Source organism: Otolemur garnettii, unplaced genomic scaffold (assembly GCF_000181295.1).
Source record: "Otolemur garnettii isolate 467f Iridium unplaced genomic scaffold, OtoGar3 scaffold00006, whole genome shotgun sequence".
Classification (NCBI taxonomy): Eukaryota; Metazoa; Chordata; class Mammalia; order Primates; family Galagidae; genus Otolemur; species Otolemur garnettii.
In genome coordinates this window covers 11,615,651-11,637,723 of record NW_003852401.1, presented here as the reverse complement: position 1 = coordinate 11,637,723, position 22,073 = coordinate 11,615,651, and the positions used below count along the sequence as shown (strand labels likewise).

Genomic DNA, 22,073 nt, shown 5'->3' with positions numbered 1-22,073 from the left:
TGTGGGTATAGATATACTTTGTGTGTTATGTAAGCATGAGGAAAAAATCTATCATGTAGGATCGATAATGTAGGGAATAGGTTCCTGACATATAACCAAGAGGTATATTATTTTGGAATTTTGTCTCTGCTATATTAGTCTCACAGTTCTATAGGATGTTATTCCTAAAGATGGGTTTGATTTGAGACTGCTGGAAATGGCCTGGTTCTATCAAAAATAACATTCCTGCCTTGTATGTAAAGGAAGTGTCATTGCTAGGTACGTGCTTTGTTAGAACATATGCCCTAGGGCTTGTTGTGATTTTAAGGCATTCTACAGATATGACCCCAAGATCACATGATTTGTCTTACATCTGAAGTGTCCCTCTCGCACTGAGAAATAGAGGGATGAAGGTCTTTCCGCTAAAGATAGCCAGTTCCTCCAGAAAAGCCTATCCATGTTGCTAGTCATAGTGTCCACAGGCCTGAGAAATATTTATATTATGGATGGTTAGCAGGGAAACAGACTTTGCAGCATCCCATGAAGAATTGCTAGAGATTTTAGGTCTGCTATACTGCAATAATGGGGGAAACATGGCCTAAAACAATAGCACAAGGAAGGGACTTGGAAGAGTGTGTTTCAAATTGTAAAATGTTAATGTAACACTAATTTTGTTGAGATGTGTGATTGATAGATACTTACATTGTTAGTAAGGTTTAAAAAATTCATCTCTTTCAAAGAACTTTTAAGTTCTAAATTATTCTCCCCTCCCCTATTCCTCTTTATCTGAGTGCATGCTCAGTAATTCCACTCATTGGAAAACATGCTGCTGAAAGGTCTAAGTTTATAGCTTCCAGATTATTACTAAATTTTTGACATTGAATAAAAGAAGTTTATAACTTCAAGAGGAAATTCTTCAGTAATGAAATAGTGGTCAGAAAACTTGCCTAATAGTTCCCAGAGAGAGTGTGACATGTGTACGTTTTGACCACAGAAGTCATAATTTGGCATCTGGAAGTGGTATTTAGAGTAAAATGAAGGCACACAAGTTGTAAGTAGCCACTCTGTAGAACTGTGTATAAAGAGTTGTATTTGTGTAGAGGAACAAGTTACTCAGTATAATTATTTGTGTATGTGTTTATTCAATGTCAGATTGTGAATGAGTTAGATAATTGAAATAAGAGTATTCTCTGCTCAATTGAAATAATTTCAAAACTTGTAAAACACTTGGTTAAAAACCTACCCTCTGAGACTTTTAACTAACCAACTACAATTTCCTTTTTCACCACACATTTCAGAGTCATAACTATCCTAAAATGCATACATACATATTTCATTACATATAAAATAAATATATATATAGTTTCAGTTTTTAATAAAGGGTTTTTAGTTATAAAATTAAAGCATGCTTTTTGTAGATAATTTGGAAAATACAAACCCTAACCTTAGGAATAGAGAAAAAGTATCTCAACAATTTCAATACCACAAAATCAGTACCATATGTAATCTTGTGTACTGCTTTTTCACTTACATAGTCTAGCCCAAGCAAAGGTTGGCAAAATACAGCCTGTAGGTCGAATCTACCTGCCACCTGTTTGCATATGACTTGTGAGCAAAGAATGGTTTTTACATTTGAAATATTTTTTAAAAAAAGCAAAAGAAGAATGATAATTTACGACACATTAAAAAGTATATGAAATTCAAACTTCAGTGTCCATAAATAAAATTATATTAGAACACAGCCATACTAATTCATTTACATATTGTCTATGGCTGCTTTTGTGCAACAACAGCTGAGTTTAGTAGTTATAATAGAGAATATCACTTTGCAAAGCATAAAATATTTATTATCTGGTCCTTTACAGAAAAAGTTTGCGGACCTTTGGTTAAGCCTAAGCATTTGTCCATGTTATCCAGACGTTTGCAACCATAAATTTTATCGCTACATAATATTCCACCAAGTGGCTATAGCTTTCTTAACCACATTTTCTGTGGTTGAATGAGAGATTATTTCCAATTTTTGTTATTATTAGTATAAGGTACCTAATCATAAATGGAATTATTGGATCAAATGGCATTAACCATTGGATACAGTTGCCCACTTATAGTCTGAATGGATCTATCAATTTATATAACTTCTAGCAATTTATGAATGCCATATTTCACAATGTTTTCACTAACATTTAGTATCATAATCTTTGAAATGTAACTTTCATTGGCAATAAATGTCTCATTTTGTTTTCCATTTTTAATTACTAGTGGGGCTTAACATTTTGCCTATTTATTTGTTAATCAGGTGTATTTTCACTTTTGTGAACTACCAGTTTTTAACTTTTGCTTATATTCAAATAATTTTAAAGATAACAAATCATAAGAAGAAAAATTTAAACTTTAAATATTTTTTTCCTAAGCCACAGTCCATTTTAGCTCCCCTTTTCAAAGATAATTAAATCTCTTATGATTTATTTTTTTTTAGGAACTAAAATAGGGATAGTTAGGTATATATGTATATTTATGGTTACTTTTACAATAGAAATACATAAGTACATATTATGTGTGAACTTTCTTTTTGCACTTGGACATATTTCTATATCAGCATTTACACATTTACCTCATTTTAAAAATAGTTATATTCTGTGTTTGTGTCATTGTTCAATGAAATAGCCTTTATTGATGGATATTTGAGTTTCATATAAAAATGTTTTTCTATTTAAAAATGCTTTAGTGATCACATTTGTATGCTCATCTTGGTGAACTTTTTAAACTGTATACATAGGAGAAACGCTGAGCAGTAGAGTTACTAGGTCCAAGGGTAGGTACATTTAAAATCTTCTCTTTGCACCAGCTTATATCCCTGCTTACATAGGTGGAGTTTTTTGTTTCCTTCCTTTCAATAGTGGGCATTATCAGACATCTGATTTTTTGCCTGTCTGATAAGTAAAAAGTAGTCTTTTACCGGTATGTTTTGTGCTGTATTTCTTTAATTATGAATGAACTTTAGCACTTTCTCATATGTTGGTTGGTTAGTATAGTCCTCCTCCCTCCAACCAAACAGCCAATTTGCACCCTACGCAGAGACTGGCAGTGGTTTCCTAGTATCTGTTTTCACTTTCTTTCTTAGTAATAGAGCCTTTGAATATTACCTGGAGGCTGCTGAGTAAAGAAAAGCTACATTTCCCAGGCTCCCTCAAAGCTAATTTAGATATATGACTTAAGTCCTCATCTAATGGGCACAATGTAACAGTATCTGTAGCACACTCCCTGGGTGAAGGGCTCAACTGCAACTTGAACTTTACCTAATAAATGCAAACAATGTGACCTAATGATTTGTACACTCATAGTAATCTGAATTTTTTAAAAATGTTTAGTTTGAGGAAGTGTTTTTAAATGAAAGTCGTGCCACTTCACTACTCCATCCCCCTTTCTTTTGTCTAGAATCCAGACACAGTAGTTGGGACTTGAGCAGCCATTTTTGACCAAGAGTTAAAATCCACATACACAGATGCAGAATCCAAGATAGAGGCAGCCTGGATTCTTGATAGCATCACATAGCCCTGTCAGAGAACAATAAACTTCTATCTTATTTAAATCAATGATATTTTGAGTTTTCTGTTACAACTGAACTCAGTCTTAATAAATAGACTACCTTTAGCCTATTGACTATTTACATTCTTCTTTTAATTGATTTGCATGAGGCTTTTGTAAATTAAGAATCACTTAATGGCTACTATGTGAGTTGCCCATATTTTTACCAGTTTTGTCATTCAGTTTTTCAGTGGCATTTTCTTATATACTATGCTTAAGTTTTTTATTCGATTTTCATATGTCTTTATATATTTGAGTGTATAAACATATTTACATTTCAAATTCTTTCTGAGTTTATGGGGAGTATAGGTTACTAAGATGCAGGGGAAAAATGCCTTCTTTGAATCTTCTGGGCTACCAAGTGTGTCAGGAATGGCAGGACAGGAGGAGAGTGTGAAAGAAACTAGTCCCATGAGAGTGTGAAAGAAACTAGGAAAAGAAGGAACAAAAGCCATCTGGGAAAAATTTTCAACTCCTCTTTCAGCTTTAATCATGTCAAGAAATCTAAATATCCAAGAGAAGAAAATGGGTATTGTTATTTTGTCAGGCATAAGACATCTTTAAAGTAATTTAAAATTAAAGTTCAGGGTAGCGCCCATAGCTTAGTGGGTAAGGCCACATACACCAAGGCTGGAGGGTTAGAACCCTAAACCCAGCCTGGGCCAGCTAAAACAACAATGACAATTGCAATAACAACAAAAAAATAGCCGGACATTATGATGGGTGCCTATAGTTCCAGCTACTTGGGACACTGAAGCAAGAGAATTGCTTAAACCTAACAGTTTCAGGTTGCTGTGAGCTGTGATGCTACAGCACTCTACCCAGGGTGACAGCTTGAGATTCTGTCTCAAAAAAAAAAATTAAAGTTTAAATATTCTGGTATAATTTAAAACTTTGGTGCCAGTTTTTTTCTCTGAATGTAACAGTGTATAAGCTGCTTTGGTGAAAGGGTTTCAACTTTCATTTTGTATAAATACCATAAAATCTACCCCAGTACCATAGGTATTCAATGTTGTACCATAAATATGCTGTCAAAAATATAAACATTTATTTTAGCCTCTAGTACAATCTATATGCTTTTATTTTCCAGTTTCAAAGAGATTTGTTAAACCCTTACTTTGTTTGTGAAATGGCCCTACATATAAAATAAACCTGAGGCTATGTCATCTTTGGGTGCTGTCATAAGGTAGTGATTGAATATATGAGTAGGAGAATCAGAGGAATCAAGATTCACATCCCTTTCTATTACTACCAAGTTGTGCAATCCAGGCAATTTGTTCTATTCTTCTGAACCCTTGTTTCTTCAACTATACAATGAGGATAAGAGTACCACTTTCTCATGGAGTTGTTGTGAGAATTCAGACAATGCCTGTTGTCTTAGCCCACTGAATTACTATAAAGGACTACCTGAAGTTGTGTAATTTATAAATAAAAGTCTATTTGGTTCACAGTTCTGATGTCTGAAACAGTTCAGGACTGGATATCTGCATCAAGATGAAGTGGAATCACTGTGTGCAGAGCTTACAGGGCAAGAGAGGAAGCAGGGCAGGGTGGGGTGTGCCAGCCTATTCTTACCAGCCAGCTTTTACCAGAACTAACAGAGAGAAAACTCATGCATTACCACAAGGATGGCACCATGTTATTAATGAAAGATCTGCCCTCATGATGCAAACCCCTCCCATTCAGCCCCCTCCTCCAACATTGGGGATCAAATTTCAACATGAGGCTTAGAGTGACAAATATCCAAACTATGGCATTTTGCCAGGTTCTCCAAATCTCATGACCTTCTTACATATAAAATTCAGTTATTCCTAAAAGCCTTAACTTGTTCTAGAACCAACTCAATAGTCCAAAGTCTCATCTGAGACTTAAGGCAAGTTCCTTACAGCCATAAACCTGTAAAATTAAAAGTGAGTTATTTACTTCTAAGATATAATATCTGTGCAGGTATTGAGTAAACATTCCCATTCTAAAAGGCAGAAATGGGCTGAAAAGGGGGTAATAGGCCCCATGCACATCTGAAACTCAGCAGGGCAGTAATCTTAAAGCTACCAAATAATCTCTGTTGACAACATATTCTATGTCCTGGAACACTGGCATGAGAGATGGGTTTCCAAGGCCTCAGTAGCCCTGCCACTATAGTTTTGCTGGGTACATGTAGCTGCTATCATAGGTTAGAGTTGAATGCCTATAGTCAACTCAGAGTTGACTAAGATGGCACAATGCTGGTGGTTCTATAATTCCGTGATCCTTGTAGGTGCCCTGCTCCCATGACTCCACTAGGCATTGCGTCCTTGAGTTCTCTGTGTAGCAGACCCATCACCTTAGAAGAGGCGCTTAATGGTGGCTTTGCCCCTGGAGGAATCTTCTGCTTGAACATACAGACTTTCCCTCTTTTCCTTTGAAATCTAGGTGGGAGCTGCCAAGCCTCCATAGCTCTTGCATCTTTGGGGGGCCTAAAGCATTAATACCATGTGGATGCTCTCTGAGTATATGGCTTGAACTCTGGAACAGTGACCTGTTAGTAGGTCCTGAGGCCATTTGAGCTATGGCTAGAGCCCTAGTGGTTGGGATGCTGGGGTGTAGGGAGCAGCATCCTGAGGTAGTACAGGGCAGCAGTGCCCTGGGCCTGTCCCTTGAAGCTATTCTGTCCCCCAGGGCTCTGGGCCTGTGCTGGGGGCAGTCTGAAATGTCCCTGGTTTTTTTTCCCTATTGTCTTGACTATTAGCATCTTGCTTCTCTTTATCTGTGCTACTCCCTAGCAAATGGTTGCTCCCCCAGCTGCTCCCACTCACACATCTTCAGGTGTCTTTACAGCAACACCCCACACCTCCGTACCATGTTTATAAAGAAAAGTGGCTTATTTTGCTTATGGTTGTGATGTCTGGAAAAGTTTCAGCTTGAGTGTCTGCATCTGGGATGGGCCATAGGCTACTTGTATTCATGGCAGAAGGTGAAGGGGAGTTGGTGCGTGCAGAGATCATATGGTGAGAAATGGGTACCAGAAAACTAATTAAGCAAGAGCTCACTCATTACCGTGGGAACAGTACCAAGCCATTTGGGGGATCCATCCCCGTGACCCAAACACCTCCCATTAGGCCCCATATCTAGTATGGGTATCAAATTTCAACATGAGGTTAGAGGGGACACACATCCAAACTGGAGCACTTATAAAATTAAGCCTCGCATACTGCATGACATATATGCCCAATACATTTAGCTGTAATAATTTGAAATTTATCATCACTTGAGAAGGATAGAAAGAAAAATGAAGAAGAGCTACTGTGTGCTATTATGCTTACATAAGCTATATTTAAACATGCTATCATATTTATATTATATATTATTTTTTTCAATTCTTAAAACAACACTGAGAGGGATTATTCTTCTTACTTTACAGATAAAGATACAGGCTCACGTAGGTTAAGTAACTTGTCAAAGATCAAATAGTTATTAAATGGCAGAATAAAGTTTAGAACCCAATGTCTCTCCACTTTCAAAGCCCATATTCTTTCCACTATATTATACTTCTTCTAATTGGATCAATAATAATCTGTATAGGTGTGAAATAACCAAATAGCAATATAAAACCAAAACCATGAAGTAATACTTTGAGTATTCATTCAGTCATTCATCATTTAGGAATCTAATTTAGTCCCCAATACTCTTCTAAGTGCTGAGAATAGTTTTATAGGGAAAATAAAAATAGTAAATAAAGTAAAATAAGTGCTCACAAAGGAATTTAAAAAAGAGGTTTTGCAGTTAACTGTAGTTGGGGAAGGGTGGGAAGAGGTTCTGGAAAAGCCTTACCAAAAGCCTTGACCAGAGTTGGCAAGGCATGGAATTCACCCAACAAAGGGTAGCAGTAGGCAGATAGGAGGCCAGTGTCAATTGTACAGTGTCACATTTAGGGACTCACAGCACAAGTGAGGAATGGTAGAAGAAGCTATACAGGGAAGCTAAGAGCTAAGTGCAAGACTGCGAAGTGCTGCAGAGTCATATGGCGAAAAGGGCATGGCTCTAGGAAATTATGAAGATGCAAAACCATTAATCCAATCTACCACATCAAATAAGTAGCCAGTGTTGAATTTGAATCAGATAGATTGACTTGAGAGCTAGGGTTCCTAAGCAGGTGCTGAATGTGTGCTTGAGGACAAAATTGTGATATGAATCAAGTTTGTTGTTAATATCTTCTATCTCTCTTTTCTGTTTCTACCTCTATGATTGTCCTTCTTTCTTAATCTCTAGGTACATAGGACTCTTGATAGGAAATACTTAGAGACTTTATGTTGCTCCATTTTCCCCATGCCTTAATGCCAGTGAACTAATGAATCGAACTAGTCTGTACTAAGGCTTAGTGACTTATGGGGGAATAATGCGTAAAATATTCCTACAGCTATGGTATTGGTAACTAAAAGTTAGAATTATTAACTACTGTCCAATGAATAAATATTTAATGCATGATAGCAGATGTGTATATATGTATCTACATATAAATGCATATATCAATTATATATGTGTATATATATATATTTTTCAGGTGACTGTATTTGTGTGTGAATATATATATAATTGAATATTCCATGAGATAACTATAGATGTGATTATTGCCAACTCTGTCTGTCTGTATAAATGACAGTGTGATGATACTAGCATGGCAGAACAGAGAAACAGCTAGGTATTAGTAGAATTTAGTTAACTAATTTGAAGTCTTTGGAAGGAAGATAGCTTTGTGACACTGAGTATTGAGACTCTCATGGTAAGAAGACATTAGGAACTAAAGTAGAAATGGCCAACTAAAGTAGAAGGGCCTCACTGGAAGGCCCTCTTGTGGATGTTTTGATTTCTTCATCAGTAAATATAGAACTGTGTACTCAAAACTAGTCAGTAATTTACAGGGCTTAAAATATCATCATGAAGGTTGAAGTAATGAAAAGGATATTACAGAAATTAATTAAATGAAGCCACATCATCTACCAGGGGTCCTCAAACTTTTTAAACAGGGGGCCAGTTCACTGTCCCTCAGACCGTTGGAGGGCCAGACTGTGGGCCCTGGGACAAGTTAGCTGCTAAGCAGGACAGGGAGCAGCAGCAAAAATACCTGGCAGGCTGGATAAATGTCCTAGGCAAGCCACATGTGGCCTGTGGGCCGTAGTTTGAGGACACCTGAAACAGTAGTTAATCTTCTTATCTATTTGCTTTATTTTAGAATCATGCACAATATGTATTCCTTCCCCTTAAAAATAGCCTGTGTATATCCTCTCAAAATCTTAGGTATTATATTTAGGAGACTGATTTCTGGGTTAATGTTACCCACAAACATTAAATTATATGCTATCAGACATGGAATTGTGATAGACTTGTGAAACTTCAGACCTCTAGCTCCTCATTTTATAGGCAAAGGAGGTGAGAGTTGGACGGACTAATTCACCTGCCCCAAAGGACCCAGTTAGATGGTAATGAAACTGGGAGAGGAATCTATAGTCTGCTGATTTCCAGTCTAATATTCTTTTCACACTGTGTGCTTAGCATAGTCTCTAGTCAATACTACTCAGGCTTCCTAAATCACATTTCCCTTCCCTTTGTATAGTACTAAATTCTAGAAGACTTGATCATAAATGCTACACAGGAGACAAATGGCTTGGTGTCATTGTTTCAGAATCCTTGGTCCGTAAAAAGCCTTTGCTATATAGACAATTTATTGGGTGATTATTTTATTATTAGCCAAATGCTTTATTTATTTATTTTTGTTTAGAAAACTTTCCTAGAAAATTAAGATATTAAAGCCTTGAAAAATGACTATTTGGCACATCCAATTATTGTATTTCATAAGATTTTTAAATTGGAGAAATTTAGTAGACACATTTTATATTGTGAATATGTATTTAGCTGATGGACTATAACAGTTCAAATAGAATCATTTACAGCTTATTGAGTAAATAAAAGTGCTTCCATAAAGATTCACATGACACCTAGCTTTTATTTTAGGTAACTAATTTCCTTTTGAAAAATTGCCTAAATTTAGATTTACACAAGAGACAGAACACTGCAGCAGTTTAAAAAGTAGTTTAAATGGCCATGAACTTTACAGATTTACAATATAAGATCAGGTGGTGAATATTAACTTTAATGATTTCTAACAAAAAGTTATTTAACTGTCTTTTACTCACCATGTTACATTTAAAAAGCAAAAAAAAAAAGTGATATATTTGTGGATATGATTTGTAACAAAAATTATTCATATTTACTTGTTATTTTAATAACATACTCTAAAATCAAAATTTCACCAATTTTTGCTGGCTTTTTAAACTACTAAGTGATTTTAAATCAGATTTTTATCCCATTTCATGGAAAAAATTTTTCTAGCAATACAGCAAATGATCCTAGTAGCAAAAACAATCATCTGTTTTCATTTACACAGAAGTAAGTCTATTTCTTGCTAGAGGATATACCTTTGTAGGGGTGCAAGTCTTTAGGAAATCTCTTTTCCTCCCCCCAAATTGTTTAGGCTATCTTCCGTGTTTAGGACATAAGATCAAAAGGTAGGGTCCAGAAAGTGTGGCTGATTTGAAATACTAGAGAAATACTTAAACTCCATTTCAAAGTTATTTAGTCTAAGGGGAAAGCGTGCTTTCAGACAACATACTGGAAAACAGATACATTAACAGGATGAGAAAAGGCAAAAGGGGGGCCTTTGTAGGGTGCCAAGATTCCTACAAAGGAACACTGAAGAGAAGTAGGCCGTTAGTAGAGACCCTCCCTAAGGGACTGCTTTCCTAACTTTATAATGTTAGGTTGATGGACTCATAAGAACAAAAAAGGAGACTTTAAGTACAGTATATAGGTTTGAGTAAATTATACATATTCCTAATATTGACAAACAGGAAGGGTTGGTCAGTTTGGCCCAATACCTTTCTCTAGTCTAAAACATCAAGAAGAAAATACCCTCAGAGGATACCTGACCTTGGTCTGATTCTAAATCCTCCTCTCTTTTCATAAGTAGTTTTCTTACACTAGAGGTGAAGATTTATCAAAAAAATTTTTTTGAAGCTTGGCCTGGCAGTATGCTTTTATCATAATAAAGACTACTATTGCGATAACTCACTTATTTTTGCTAAAGAAGAAAATCAGTCCACACCATTTCCTGATCTTTCAGCATTCCCTTTTCCCTCAGGTCTGGCAGAATGAGAAGTTAGTAAATGGCACTATAGTGTTTATAGCAGCAAAATCAATCAAGTAATGACATTACCAAGTCAGACACACAGCTGGAAAAAAAAATCAGAAAGGAGATTCTAGTAGTAGTAAAATGCAAGAGTCTACACTTCCAGCCTGGATGTAATGAGATGCCTCTGTTTGGGTCCTGAACTGACATAATCAGAACCAATATTTAGGTTCTGCAAGTGGAACTTTATCAACACTACTAATAAACACCAATTCATAATTTTGGAAGTTCTTTTCCTTCCATGGGAATAACTTAAATCCTCTCCTTCATAGAGCTATTCAAGTGGCCACTTTAGGTGTTTTTTAACTTCCAATATAAAAAAGAGATGATTTCCATCAGCTGTAGGCTTACAGTAGAGTATCAAGAAATCAAAAGAACAGAGATCAAAGAAAATTGCTGAACTAGGTGTTAGATGCAGGCATTGATTTTTCTCTAGTTGTAGTTTTAAAAAAATCCACAAAAATGGTAACACATACAACAGTTGAATTTCTAATACTTTCCTAAAGCAATCTGTAGTTTCTCCCTTGTTTTCATGTGCAGAAACAATTTTGTATAACATGATATAATAAAGCAGACCCTTATACTTTAAATTATCTTGTTAGCAAACCTGTAAGAGGATCTACTAAAAAAGTGTTTTGTTTTTATTAAAAAAACCTGGCAGTATAGAATATGGTTTTTAGTGGAAATGCTTATGACTAATCTCTGCCACATTTATTTGCTGGGTATCTGCAAAATTCTGACATACAATTGATCACTATTGTATTACTGCAGTAATATTTCTTGCTATGTTTAAATGTAATTATACTTACCCGCTTTACTACTAAGACTTCATTGTGTTAAATATTAACTACTAATTACTGATGTTACTTAAAGCTTAAATGTATAGCTTTTTAAAAATGTCAGTTCTGTTCTCAGGTACTTCATGAGTATATTGCATTTCTTAGGTTTGATTTCCAATAGTGTCTCCATACTAGCAATATTTTATTAAAATACATGATAAATTGTTTTTAATCCCTTATTTGGTACATGACTTTCAAAATAAGGAAAGTACTTCTAATAGAACAGATTTGTCAAAACTGAGTGTTGGTTAACCAGTTTGATGAAAACATTTCAAATTGTATATAAAACCAGCACACTGTACCCCATGATTGCATTAATGTACACAGCTATGATTTAATAAAAAAAAATTCTACAAAAAAAAAAAAGTAAAACCAAAAAGTTCTTCTTAGCAGAATTTTATATCTCAATAATGCTGTTTTCTGGGGGTTACTGATATCGACTTATTTTTCTTTGTGCTGTGTTTGTCAACTAAGTCAGCTATGCTGATAGATTTAAAAAAACATAAATAAGCTATAATTCACTTTCTAAGAGATCTAATCTTCCATATTATATGGCACATATTATAGTATAATAAAATAAAAATACTGTTCTCATTGCTTTTTGTAAATTGGAGTCAAGGTTAAAATGCCAGATTATATTGAATCTTTGATATAATAACTTTATTGTACCAAATTTTATATAAAGTAAGTTTTAGTGTTTAGGCAAATTCCTATTGTCCTGAAAAGTTTATAACAGGGCAGATAAGAGATTCAGTCATGTTTGGAAAATAATTTAATAGTTATGTATTATCATATGGATTACTTATATAGCAATTTCTATTCTATTTTATATTACAGTTCTTATCATTAATCTACATCCCTGTTTAAAGTTTTAAATTCTAAGAGTTTTTAACTATGTTTATTTTTTTCTTTTGTATGTCACAGACAGGATCACGAGATCACTCAAATCTCTCCATTTCTTCAAGAGCTGGTCTTCAGTCTGACACAATTGGTGTTGGGAATTTTTTGCCATTGAAAGCTGAACTTGATACAACTTACACTTTCTTAAAGGAGACATTTTTAAATACAACGCCCCATGCTCTAACATCATCTCAGTCCTCTTCAGTTACTATTTCTGCTAATGCTAAAAGACCAACTCAGATTGGATTATGACTTTATGAAATAAAAAATGGAAGAAGAGTTAACAGTACAATTAAAATTGTTTTGAAGGGGGATTTTCTTATCAGTTGAATTTTGTTCCAGCACAAGTGGCGTGGGTCTCAAAAAATTGTGCAATATCTTAATGTGCTTGGGTATCTCTGTCCCTTTGAATAAGGAAATAACCAACTTTTTTCTCTCCAAGTTTTATTTATGATCACAGTTGCTCATTTTTATGTAACATATTTTTAAATGTTAAAGAATGACACATTTTGGGTAATTTCCCTCGGACTTAAAAAAATCAATAAGCCATTTTAGTCTCTATCTATCAAAGTTGTTTCATACTTGTCTATTTTAAAGCAGAACTGCAATACTTTAATAGGATTGAGAGAGCTATTTGAAATGTATGCCAATGATTCCTGTCATTTCATGGCAGCCCTGCCATGGTTCACTGAACCCCCTCTTCTCTCTTGTCAGCTCAACTGAAGACAAGCATTTAGTTGCAAACTTTAAGCAGGTTGTGCAAAACAGAAATGATGTGACTGCTTCTCCTCCTGCACAATAATGTCACTCCTGGTCAATGTGAGAAGGTCAGCTTGCTCCTTGTAAAGCTACATGATACCACTTGCCCATTTGAACAAGTTAAGTTAACTGCTGAATCTGGTCCCTGCAGGCATTGAAAACTCATTCTTTTATCAGGTCTGCGTTTGATAAGAAAGTAGAGCAATTGTGCTGGGAAGATTTCTGTGGTGTGTTTAGGCACGTCATAAGGACAGTTCCCATACAGTAAAGCAGGTAATATATTTAGTATAAGCTGAAAAACTTCAAGGTAATGGCTATTTTGACCTTCAAAATAGACTCCTTTTTTTGTTTTTGTTGTTGGTAGGACCCAAGAGTGATGCCCATCTTTGATGCTGACAGAATTTAAAACAAGGCCATTGCCCTGCATTTTCTGCCTTGTAGCACACAAAAGTAAAATTGTATGTCAGGCCGAGATGTCGGGGAGCTGACAAGATGCCCCAGTGACATTTCAGCTAGAAAGAGCAAGTGTCTTGCAACCAAGTGGTCAAATATCAAATAATAGGTCAAGCAGGAAGGAGCTGAGTTCTAACCACAAAGAGGTTTCTGGTAACTTACTTGACAAGCTTTTGGGCGCTGTGGCTTGACAAAGTGATGTGCTGTTGGGTATCGCTAGACAGACCATTCTTTATCGCCTTCAGAAGATCAGACATTGACATTGATTAAACTCTTTAACCCTTAAAGGTTAAATCCTTGCAGTTTGCATCATGGTAAGTGAAGAACAAAAGAATACTATGTCGATATAATGTGTATTTGTTTTGTATTAATCATTTAACTACCCAGTGATATTAACTTCTGATGTGAACTATAGTCTTTCATGAAGAGTTTTCGTACAAAATTTATATTTTACATTATTTTTCATTATGGAGTTTTTTGTTATATATAAATTAGAAATTAATGGTATATATTATGAGACCATACTGTCTTATCTTTCCAATGACATTTGATTCAAATACACCCAACTTCTGAGAATTTTTTTTATTTGCCTTGGTAAATAAAATCTATATTTAGGTTACTATTTATATACTAGCTCCACTGGCCAAGTGATTTATGCCAACATAGCACTATTACTGTCATACTATATAATACAATACTATTTCTTATAATACTAAGCTAATATAATTAGCTTTATATGAAACTTTAGAAAGCTTTTCATGTGGAGTAAAATCATGTTTTAAACCAAATTTCTCTTACTTCTTTCCTTGGAATTCCTCTTAATATGCCCTGTTTAACGTAACCTTTATGAAATTCAACTTAAAAATTTATTGTAGCACAGAAATTGCTGTTGATTTTATATAAATCATAGAATAACTTCTGCACATTTCAAAACACTTTGTTCTGCCATTCCATACAGTAACTAGGATATTGTTCATGTAGACATCAATATATAAGTTTTAGTTTGCGTTGTAGCACTGAACTTCCAATTCTCACACTATAGAAAAGCAGTGTTACTATTTGTGTGTGTGTGCTTACATTGAATCTGTTTCCTGATTTTACTAATTTTAGAGTAACAAGCACCTTGGTAAAATGTGCATTGGACAGACATTGGTATTCTTGCCTTAATTTTACAATCTGTTAATGGGTTAAGGCCAAAAATAAATGTGTATGTCTCTCTCTCTATATGGGTATATGGTTTTACAGATACATTTTATACAGTAAATTATGAAGTATAAATTCAAAAAGATTATTAAATCAAATCAAAGTGCGTCGCATTTATAAGCAACTAGATGCTAAAGGCAAGAAAAACTGAAAGATGAACTTCCTGAGCGATCATTAGTATTCACTGCCAAATATAGTAATACTTATACCATATGCTTTTTCCCAGAAGTCAGACCCAGCAGGAGGAGAAGATTTAATGACATATCCTATGGAGATCTGAGAAATTCTAGACTGTTTCTCAGCACCTTACTGACCAATTGCTGCATATTTGGGATCTGTGTTGTGTTGTCAAGGACAGTTGCTCTATCAGCTTCTTTATCTCCTTAACAGTGATGTATAGAATAGACATATCTCAGGAGAAAGACTTCAAATATTTTTATAGGGGAAAAGAAGTTTTACTGTATACCTTATTATGTGGATTTTCTTACCTTCTGTGATCTAGAAAAATATATATATATATGTTACTATGAATTCTTAAAGTGTTCTGATACCTAAGTCATACTGGTTGAGGGTTTGCCAATATTTGTAATATAAATATTTTGGAATAACATAACATAAATGCACAGTAACTTAGGAAATTGCAAGAATTGCCAATTCAGTGATGATTTAAGATAGAAGTTAATAATCTTTTAAATAGTAGAATGATCACTTTATTTTACCAAATGTCTAACTCTAATTAAACTTAGCAACTCTGTTTCTTATTTATGATATATGCTATTATTCAATGCTATACAATATAGGCTATTATTGAATGCTTAATGAGCTTTTTACTATTTTCATGTTACTTTATTTACATTATATTTGAATTCATTCTGCACACCATAGTGAACAATGGTAAATCGATCCTATTTCAGTGTGTACTTTTTATGGACAAATTTCCTAATATAGAAGGTAGAAGGTAATTAATATTTATTGAGCAACTATTTTATGCCAATCACTATAGCAAAATTCTGCTGTTCTCACAACAAATCTCTAGAGTAGGTATTTACATCGCCATTTAAACTTTAATAACTGATAACTGAGGATCTAAAATGGTAAGCATTTGACTACCTAAGATCATACATAACCTAGGAATTAGTAAGCCCAGGGTTATAACTCCAAAGCCCACTTTACTTTCACTTTGCAAAGCCTGCTTTCTGGAACTAATTAACATTTTTTAAAGAGAAATATGTTTTGGTTTGAATCCAGGATTCTTTTTTTTTTTTTTTTTGAGACAGAGCCTCAAGCTCAAGCTGTCGCCCTGGGTAGAGTGCTGTGGCATCACAGCTCTCAGCAACCTCAAACTCCTGGGCTCAAGCGAGTCTTCTGCCTCAGCCTCCCAAGTATCTGGGACCACAGGTGCACGCCACAACACCCCGCTATTTTTTTGGTTGCAGCCATCATTGTTGTTTGGTGGGCCTGGGCTGGATTCGAACCCACCACTTAGGTGTATGTGGCTGGCACCTTAGCCACTTGAGCCACAGGCACCAAGCCTGAATCCAGAATTCTTTCTTTCTTTTTTTCTTTTTTTTTCTGAGACAATCTTGCTCTGTCACCCCAGGTAGAGTGCAGTGGCGTCATCATAATTCACTGCAACCTCAGACTTCTGGATGCAAGTGATCCTCCTGCCTTAGCCTCCCCTGGTAGCTGAGACTACAAACAATACTACCATGCAAGAATTGGAAAGTAGTTTCTTTCTTTTTTTTTTTTTTTTTTTAATACACAGGGTCTCCCTATATTGCTCAGGCTGGTCTTGAACTCCTGACCTAAAGCAATTCCCACCTTGGCCTCCCAGATTGCTAAGATTATAAGCATGAGCTACTGTGCCCATCCAGAATCCATATTTCTTATTTATTGAAAACAAAATACATATTTACTGCTAGTATATATGTAACTAGTAACTGAAATAATTGTGAAGTTTATACTTGTCTTTCAAAGAAACTGTCACCCTCACTGTATTGCCCAGTGCCTCTAGGTTGGTCTGAGGGGCCACAGAAATTCTCTCAGCAACAGACCCACTGTCGAAAGATCCTGAGCCAACCTGACCAGCTCTTACTTGCCAGTGGAAAGCAATGGCATCTGCTGAGTAAAGCTGATTAAGAAAGCATTTACTTGCATAATGCCCAAGAGAAGATTTTAAAATGTATTTTCTGGACTAGTGTAGTTGGTTGAATAATAGCCCCTAATTCTACACTCTAATTCCTGAAACTTGTAAATATTACCTTTTATGGCAAAAGGGACTTTCCAAATGTGACTAAGCTAAGGATCTTGAGATAGGGAAATTATCCTGGATTATCTAGGTGGGCTCTAAACTCACTAAAAAGTATCTTTATAAGAGAAGGAAGTTCAGGGGTTGGTTTGAGTATAGAGTGGAGAAGGTGATGTGATTAATGGAAGCAGAAATTGAAGTGATGTGTTTTGAAGATGGAGGAAGGGGCCAGACCCAAGGCAAACTGGCAGCTAATAGAAGCTGAAAAAGGCAAGGCAATGATTCTCTTCTCAGAGAAACTCTAGAACTATAAAAGAATAAACTTGCATTGTTTTAAGACACAGTTTATGGTAACTTGTTATAGTAGCTGTAGGAAACTAAGACAACCAGTAAATTCTTGGTGTTTTGTTCTAAAATATTGATATGTAATCTTTTAATATTGGGAAATAGAAAAATTATTCCTTTTAAAAAATTATCTTGGGGCGGCACCTGTGGCTCAAGGAGTAGGGTGCCAGCTCCCAGGGGTGGTGGGTTTGAGCCCAGCCCCGGCCAAAACTGCAAAAAAAAAAAAAAAATCATCTTGATTAGGTGCCTTCATAACTTGAATTTCCAATTTTTTTTCCAGTTTCCATTTTATATGAGGGCTTCTGAATATAATAAATATTGGGGCAGCATATAGGTACACTCTATTACCATCATGTTTTGATACTTCTTCAATTAACTTGTGATTTCAATGTGTACTTTAATTTCTATAGGTTTAAAAAGCTATCTTTTAAATGTATCTTAAGGATCTACTTTAAATTTTTTTTTATTTGATTCTATTTTTGTTAACATTTTTATAGCTTTCATACAAAATGAATCTTAAAAGAATTTGTATTCATCAGAGCTTAAAATAAGGATAGGGAATTTATAAATCATATCTTAAATGTGCCAGAGCATTTTCTTTTACTCTTTACGCATGAGTTCAAAACGTTCCTGGTTATTTATCCATGACTTTTGTTGCAATTGAAGTGAAAGAATTTTTAATAATTTTACCCAACAGTGAAATCTTCTAAAAATTTACTATGTATTATTAAATACATTTTGTCATTAATTTGATGAAGTCACATAATTTTTCCTTAGTTTAATGAGAGAAAGAAATTTTAATTGAGATGACTATGTGTTCAATAAATCAAACCTAAAATATTAGCATTTAAACCTAGAATGTTAAATACTTTAAGTATGGCTCCCCCAAAAAAACGGGAAGGAAGAAAGAAACACATCAATTCCTCCAGTCCTCCTAGTTAGTGAGACATAAATGTGTAAATTTACATATTAGTAATTTTATTCTAAGTCTCTTTCTGGCTGTAGAAGGTGTTGATTGGCATACTCAGATATCAGTTGTTCTGTTAGTTCATACCATGGGTTGCTTACACATTTTTTATGAACCAATCCTGTGTAATCTTTTTTAGTTGTTGTTTTAAGCAAATCTGACTCTGTAGATCTCCCAAACTGTATCTTCTGTGCAAATTACATTTTCATGGACATCACAGTGGAAAAATGTGTTCTTAGTCTTTGTAGTAGTGTTACCTAATTGATAATTGTGTATTATAAGTTGTAAAATCAATGGATACAGTGTGAAAAAGAGATAGTTTTGCTCTTTCCTCCCAGGGGTCCTCAAACTTTTAAACAGGGGGCCAGTTCACTGTCCCTCAGACAGTAGGAGGGCCAGACTACGGCCCTGGGACGAGTCAGCTGCTAAGCAGGACAGGCAGCAGCGGCAAAAACACCTGGTGGGCTGGATAAAGGCGGGCTGCATGTGGCCCGCGGGCTATAGTTTGAGAACGCCTGGCTAGGCACTGAATGTTTTACAAATTGCTTATCCACAATGTCTTATTAAGCATGTAGGTGTTCTAGGCATTATGTTTAGCTATTTATGTAGTAGTAAAGAAAATACCCCAATCTCCTCAAAAGGAGTCTAGTTTGGGTGACAAATAAGCATTTTTTAATATTGTGGAATTAATGCTACGACAGGAGTAATTACAATCTTAGGTAGGAGTGAAGATAAAAAGTCTAAACCATCTTGTCTGTAGGTATGTTAGATGCTGAGGCATATGTTTACTAAGCACTGACCTTAACATTAGTTATATAGCAAAAGCCCCAAACATATAGGTTTTGAAAATTAATAGGTTAATATTATCTGAAGACAGGTTTTTGTGTGTTTTAATTGGGTCATGCTTCATTGTCTTTTACTGCATGTTAATGCCAGCAAAGTGCTGATTGTTGACAAAGTCCTCCCAGTGAAGCGGCTCCAGAATGTTGTGCTGCTGTGGGAAATTACGTAAAATAAGAAGTCATATTTAGATTTGAAGAAGACTCATTTGACAGGTTAAGAGCTATCAAATATTCATAAATATTCACCAATGACAGGAATATAAGGTAAGCTATTTGTCTTCAATAGATCTCTTCTATGTTTTTGGTATCTATAGAAGGGTAAAATCTTAAATGCAATCCAGAATGAATAGAATTGTGCTGAATACCTAGTAAAAAGAACCATAACAGAAATAAATATAGAATATATAGTAGGACATCTCATTTTTGCCCCTTTACTTCAAAAAATAAGCATAATATATTTTCCCTTACTTTTTCTAAGCCCACATCTGGTCTAAAAGTAAGAGGTTTCAACAGTAAAACTGCACTTGGAAAGCTTTGGAACACAGACACTCCCTGCAAATCATTTAGGACCTGGGGTTTAAAGGCAACAGTTTGTTCTAGTGACTTTGATGTACAGCTGACTATTGAACTCATTGTAAATGCTTCTACAGTTACAGAAGAACCACCTGTGAATACACTTCGGTTTTCTTCTATGCAGAGGAGGTATAGTCTAAATGTGTGTTCTGAAAACTATATAGAAAGATTCCTGTGAACCAGAGTTTGCATTCATGGTTACAATTAAAATGGTTTCTCGTAACAAATGGTGGTGGTGTTCTTACTGAAGTGTGCGTGGGTCCAAGGAGACACTTTCTGCATCATCGTGCATATGACATGTAGGGCTGCAAAGAGCAGTCCTGCCACATGGAAGCCGCTAACAGCTTCTAAGTAATTTAATAATTGATAGGGCTCTTTGCTTTCTTTACTCTGTGGGGAGATGGAATCCCTGTTCTCCTTAAGTGATACTTTTAAGGAAGTCCAACACAGCCTTTCCTAAATATGAATTTAATCAGAACAGAAACCCTGTGTCACTTTATCTCTAAACAGCTTTCACAATTGGCAATCTCCCATTGACTAGGTTTATATACTTCCCAACAATTCAAATAAGAGTTAAACACGTAGGTTGGAACACATGGATATCTTTTTTTTTTATTTAACCTTTATTGAGATGTAATTCACATAACACGCTGTTCACTCTTTTACAATTTTTAGTATATTCACAAGGATGTACAAGTATCACCATTATCTAATTCCAGAACATTTTCGTTACTCCAAAGAGAAATTCTGTATCCTTTGGCAATCATTTTCCATCCCCATTCCCCCATTCTCTGGTGACCATAGCCTACTGTCTCTATGGATTTGCCTATGTTGTATATTTCATATAAATAGAATCATAATATTGTCTTTTGTCTATGGCTTCTTTCATTGAGCATGGTGTTTTCAAAGTTTATCCTTATAACATACATCTACTTCATTCCTTTCTAAGTGGAATATTTCACTGGATGGACATACCACATTTTGTTTATTCATTTATCAGTTGACTTTCAGCTTATTTCCTTTTATTATTATTACAAAAAATACTGATATGCACATTCATGTACAAGCTTTTGGGTGGGCATAGGTTTTCATTTCTCTTGGGATTACATCTAGGAATGGAATTGTTAAATCATATGGAAACTCCAAGTTTAAATGTTTGAGGAATTTTTGGTTTTGTTTTTAAAATGACTACATTTTATATTCCCACCAGCAATGTCTCGAGATTTCCCATTTCTCCACATCCTGGATATTTGTTATTGTCCATCTTTTGGATAATAGCCACCCTAGTAGGTAGGTATTACTTCATTGTGCTTTTTTTTTTTTTGAGACAGAGCCTCAAGCTGTCCCCCTGGGTAGAGTGCAGTGGCATCACAGCTCACAGCAACCTCCAACTCCTGGGCTCAAGTGAGTCTCCTGCCTCAGCCTCCCAAGTAGTTGGGACCACAGGTGCCCACCACAACTCCCGGCTACTTTTTGGTTGCAGCCATCATTGTTGTTTGGTGGGCCCAGGCTAGATTCAAACCCGCCACCTTAGGTGTATGTGGCAGGCACCTTAGCCACTTGAGCCACAGGCACCGAGCCTTCATTGTGATTTTGATTTGCATTTTACTCATGACTAATTACATTGAGTATCTTTGCATGTGTTTTATTGGCCATTTGTATATTTTCCTTGAAGAAATACCTAGTCATGTCCTTTGCCTATATTTTAATTGGGCTGTTTGTCTCTTTATCCTTGAGTTGTAAGAGCTCATTATATATTCTGAATACAAGACCCTTAATGTATATGAGGTGCAAATATTTCCTCCCCTTCTGTGGGTTATCTTTTCACTTATTTAATTGTGGTCTTTGATTTTAATTTGATGAAGTGTGATTTATCCATTTTTTTTCTTTTGTCACTTAGGCTTTTGGTTTCATACCAAAGAAAGCATTTCCTAACCCAAGGTCACAAAACTCTATGGTTTTTGTTTAGGAGTTTTTTAGTTTTAGTTCTTACATTTAGGTCAATGATTCATTCTGAGTTAATTTTTTGTATATAATATCTGGTGTAAGTCTAATTCATTCTTTTTTATTTGGATATTCATTTTTTTAAAAAACTGTTATTTCCCTGTTCAGTTGTCTAGTAACCCTTTAAAAAAAATCAATTGACCATATGTGTAAG

General features: G+C 35.2%; 1 protein-coding gene across 2 annotated transcripts in view; it reads left to right on the top strand.

Moving 5' to 3' along the window:
* The window catches only part of CCDC171 (coiled-coil domain containing 171), a 402,279-nt gene extending 389,442 nt beyond the window's left edge, over nt 1-12,837 (top strand). For both annotated transcript variants that reach the window (XM_003782870.3, XM_023509106.1), the window contains exon 26: nt 12,550-12,837. In XM_003782870.3, coding sequence (XP_003782918.1) covers nt 12,550-12,777 — 228 coding nt within the window. In that variant the 3' untranslated portion in view covers nt 12,778-12,837. The remainder of the gene's footprint in view (nt 1-12,549) is intronic.
* The last annotated feature ends 9,236 nt before the right edge of the window (nt 12,838-22,073 follow it).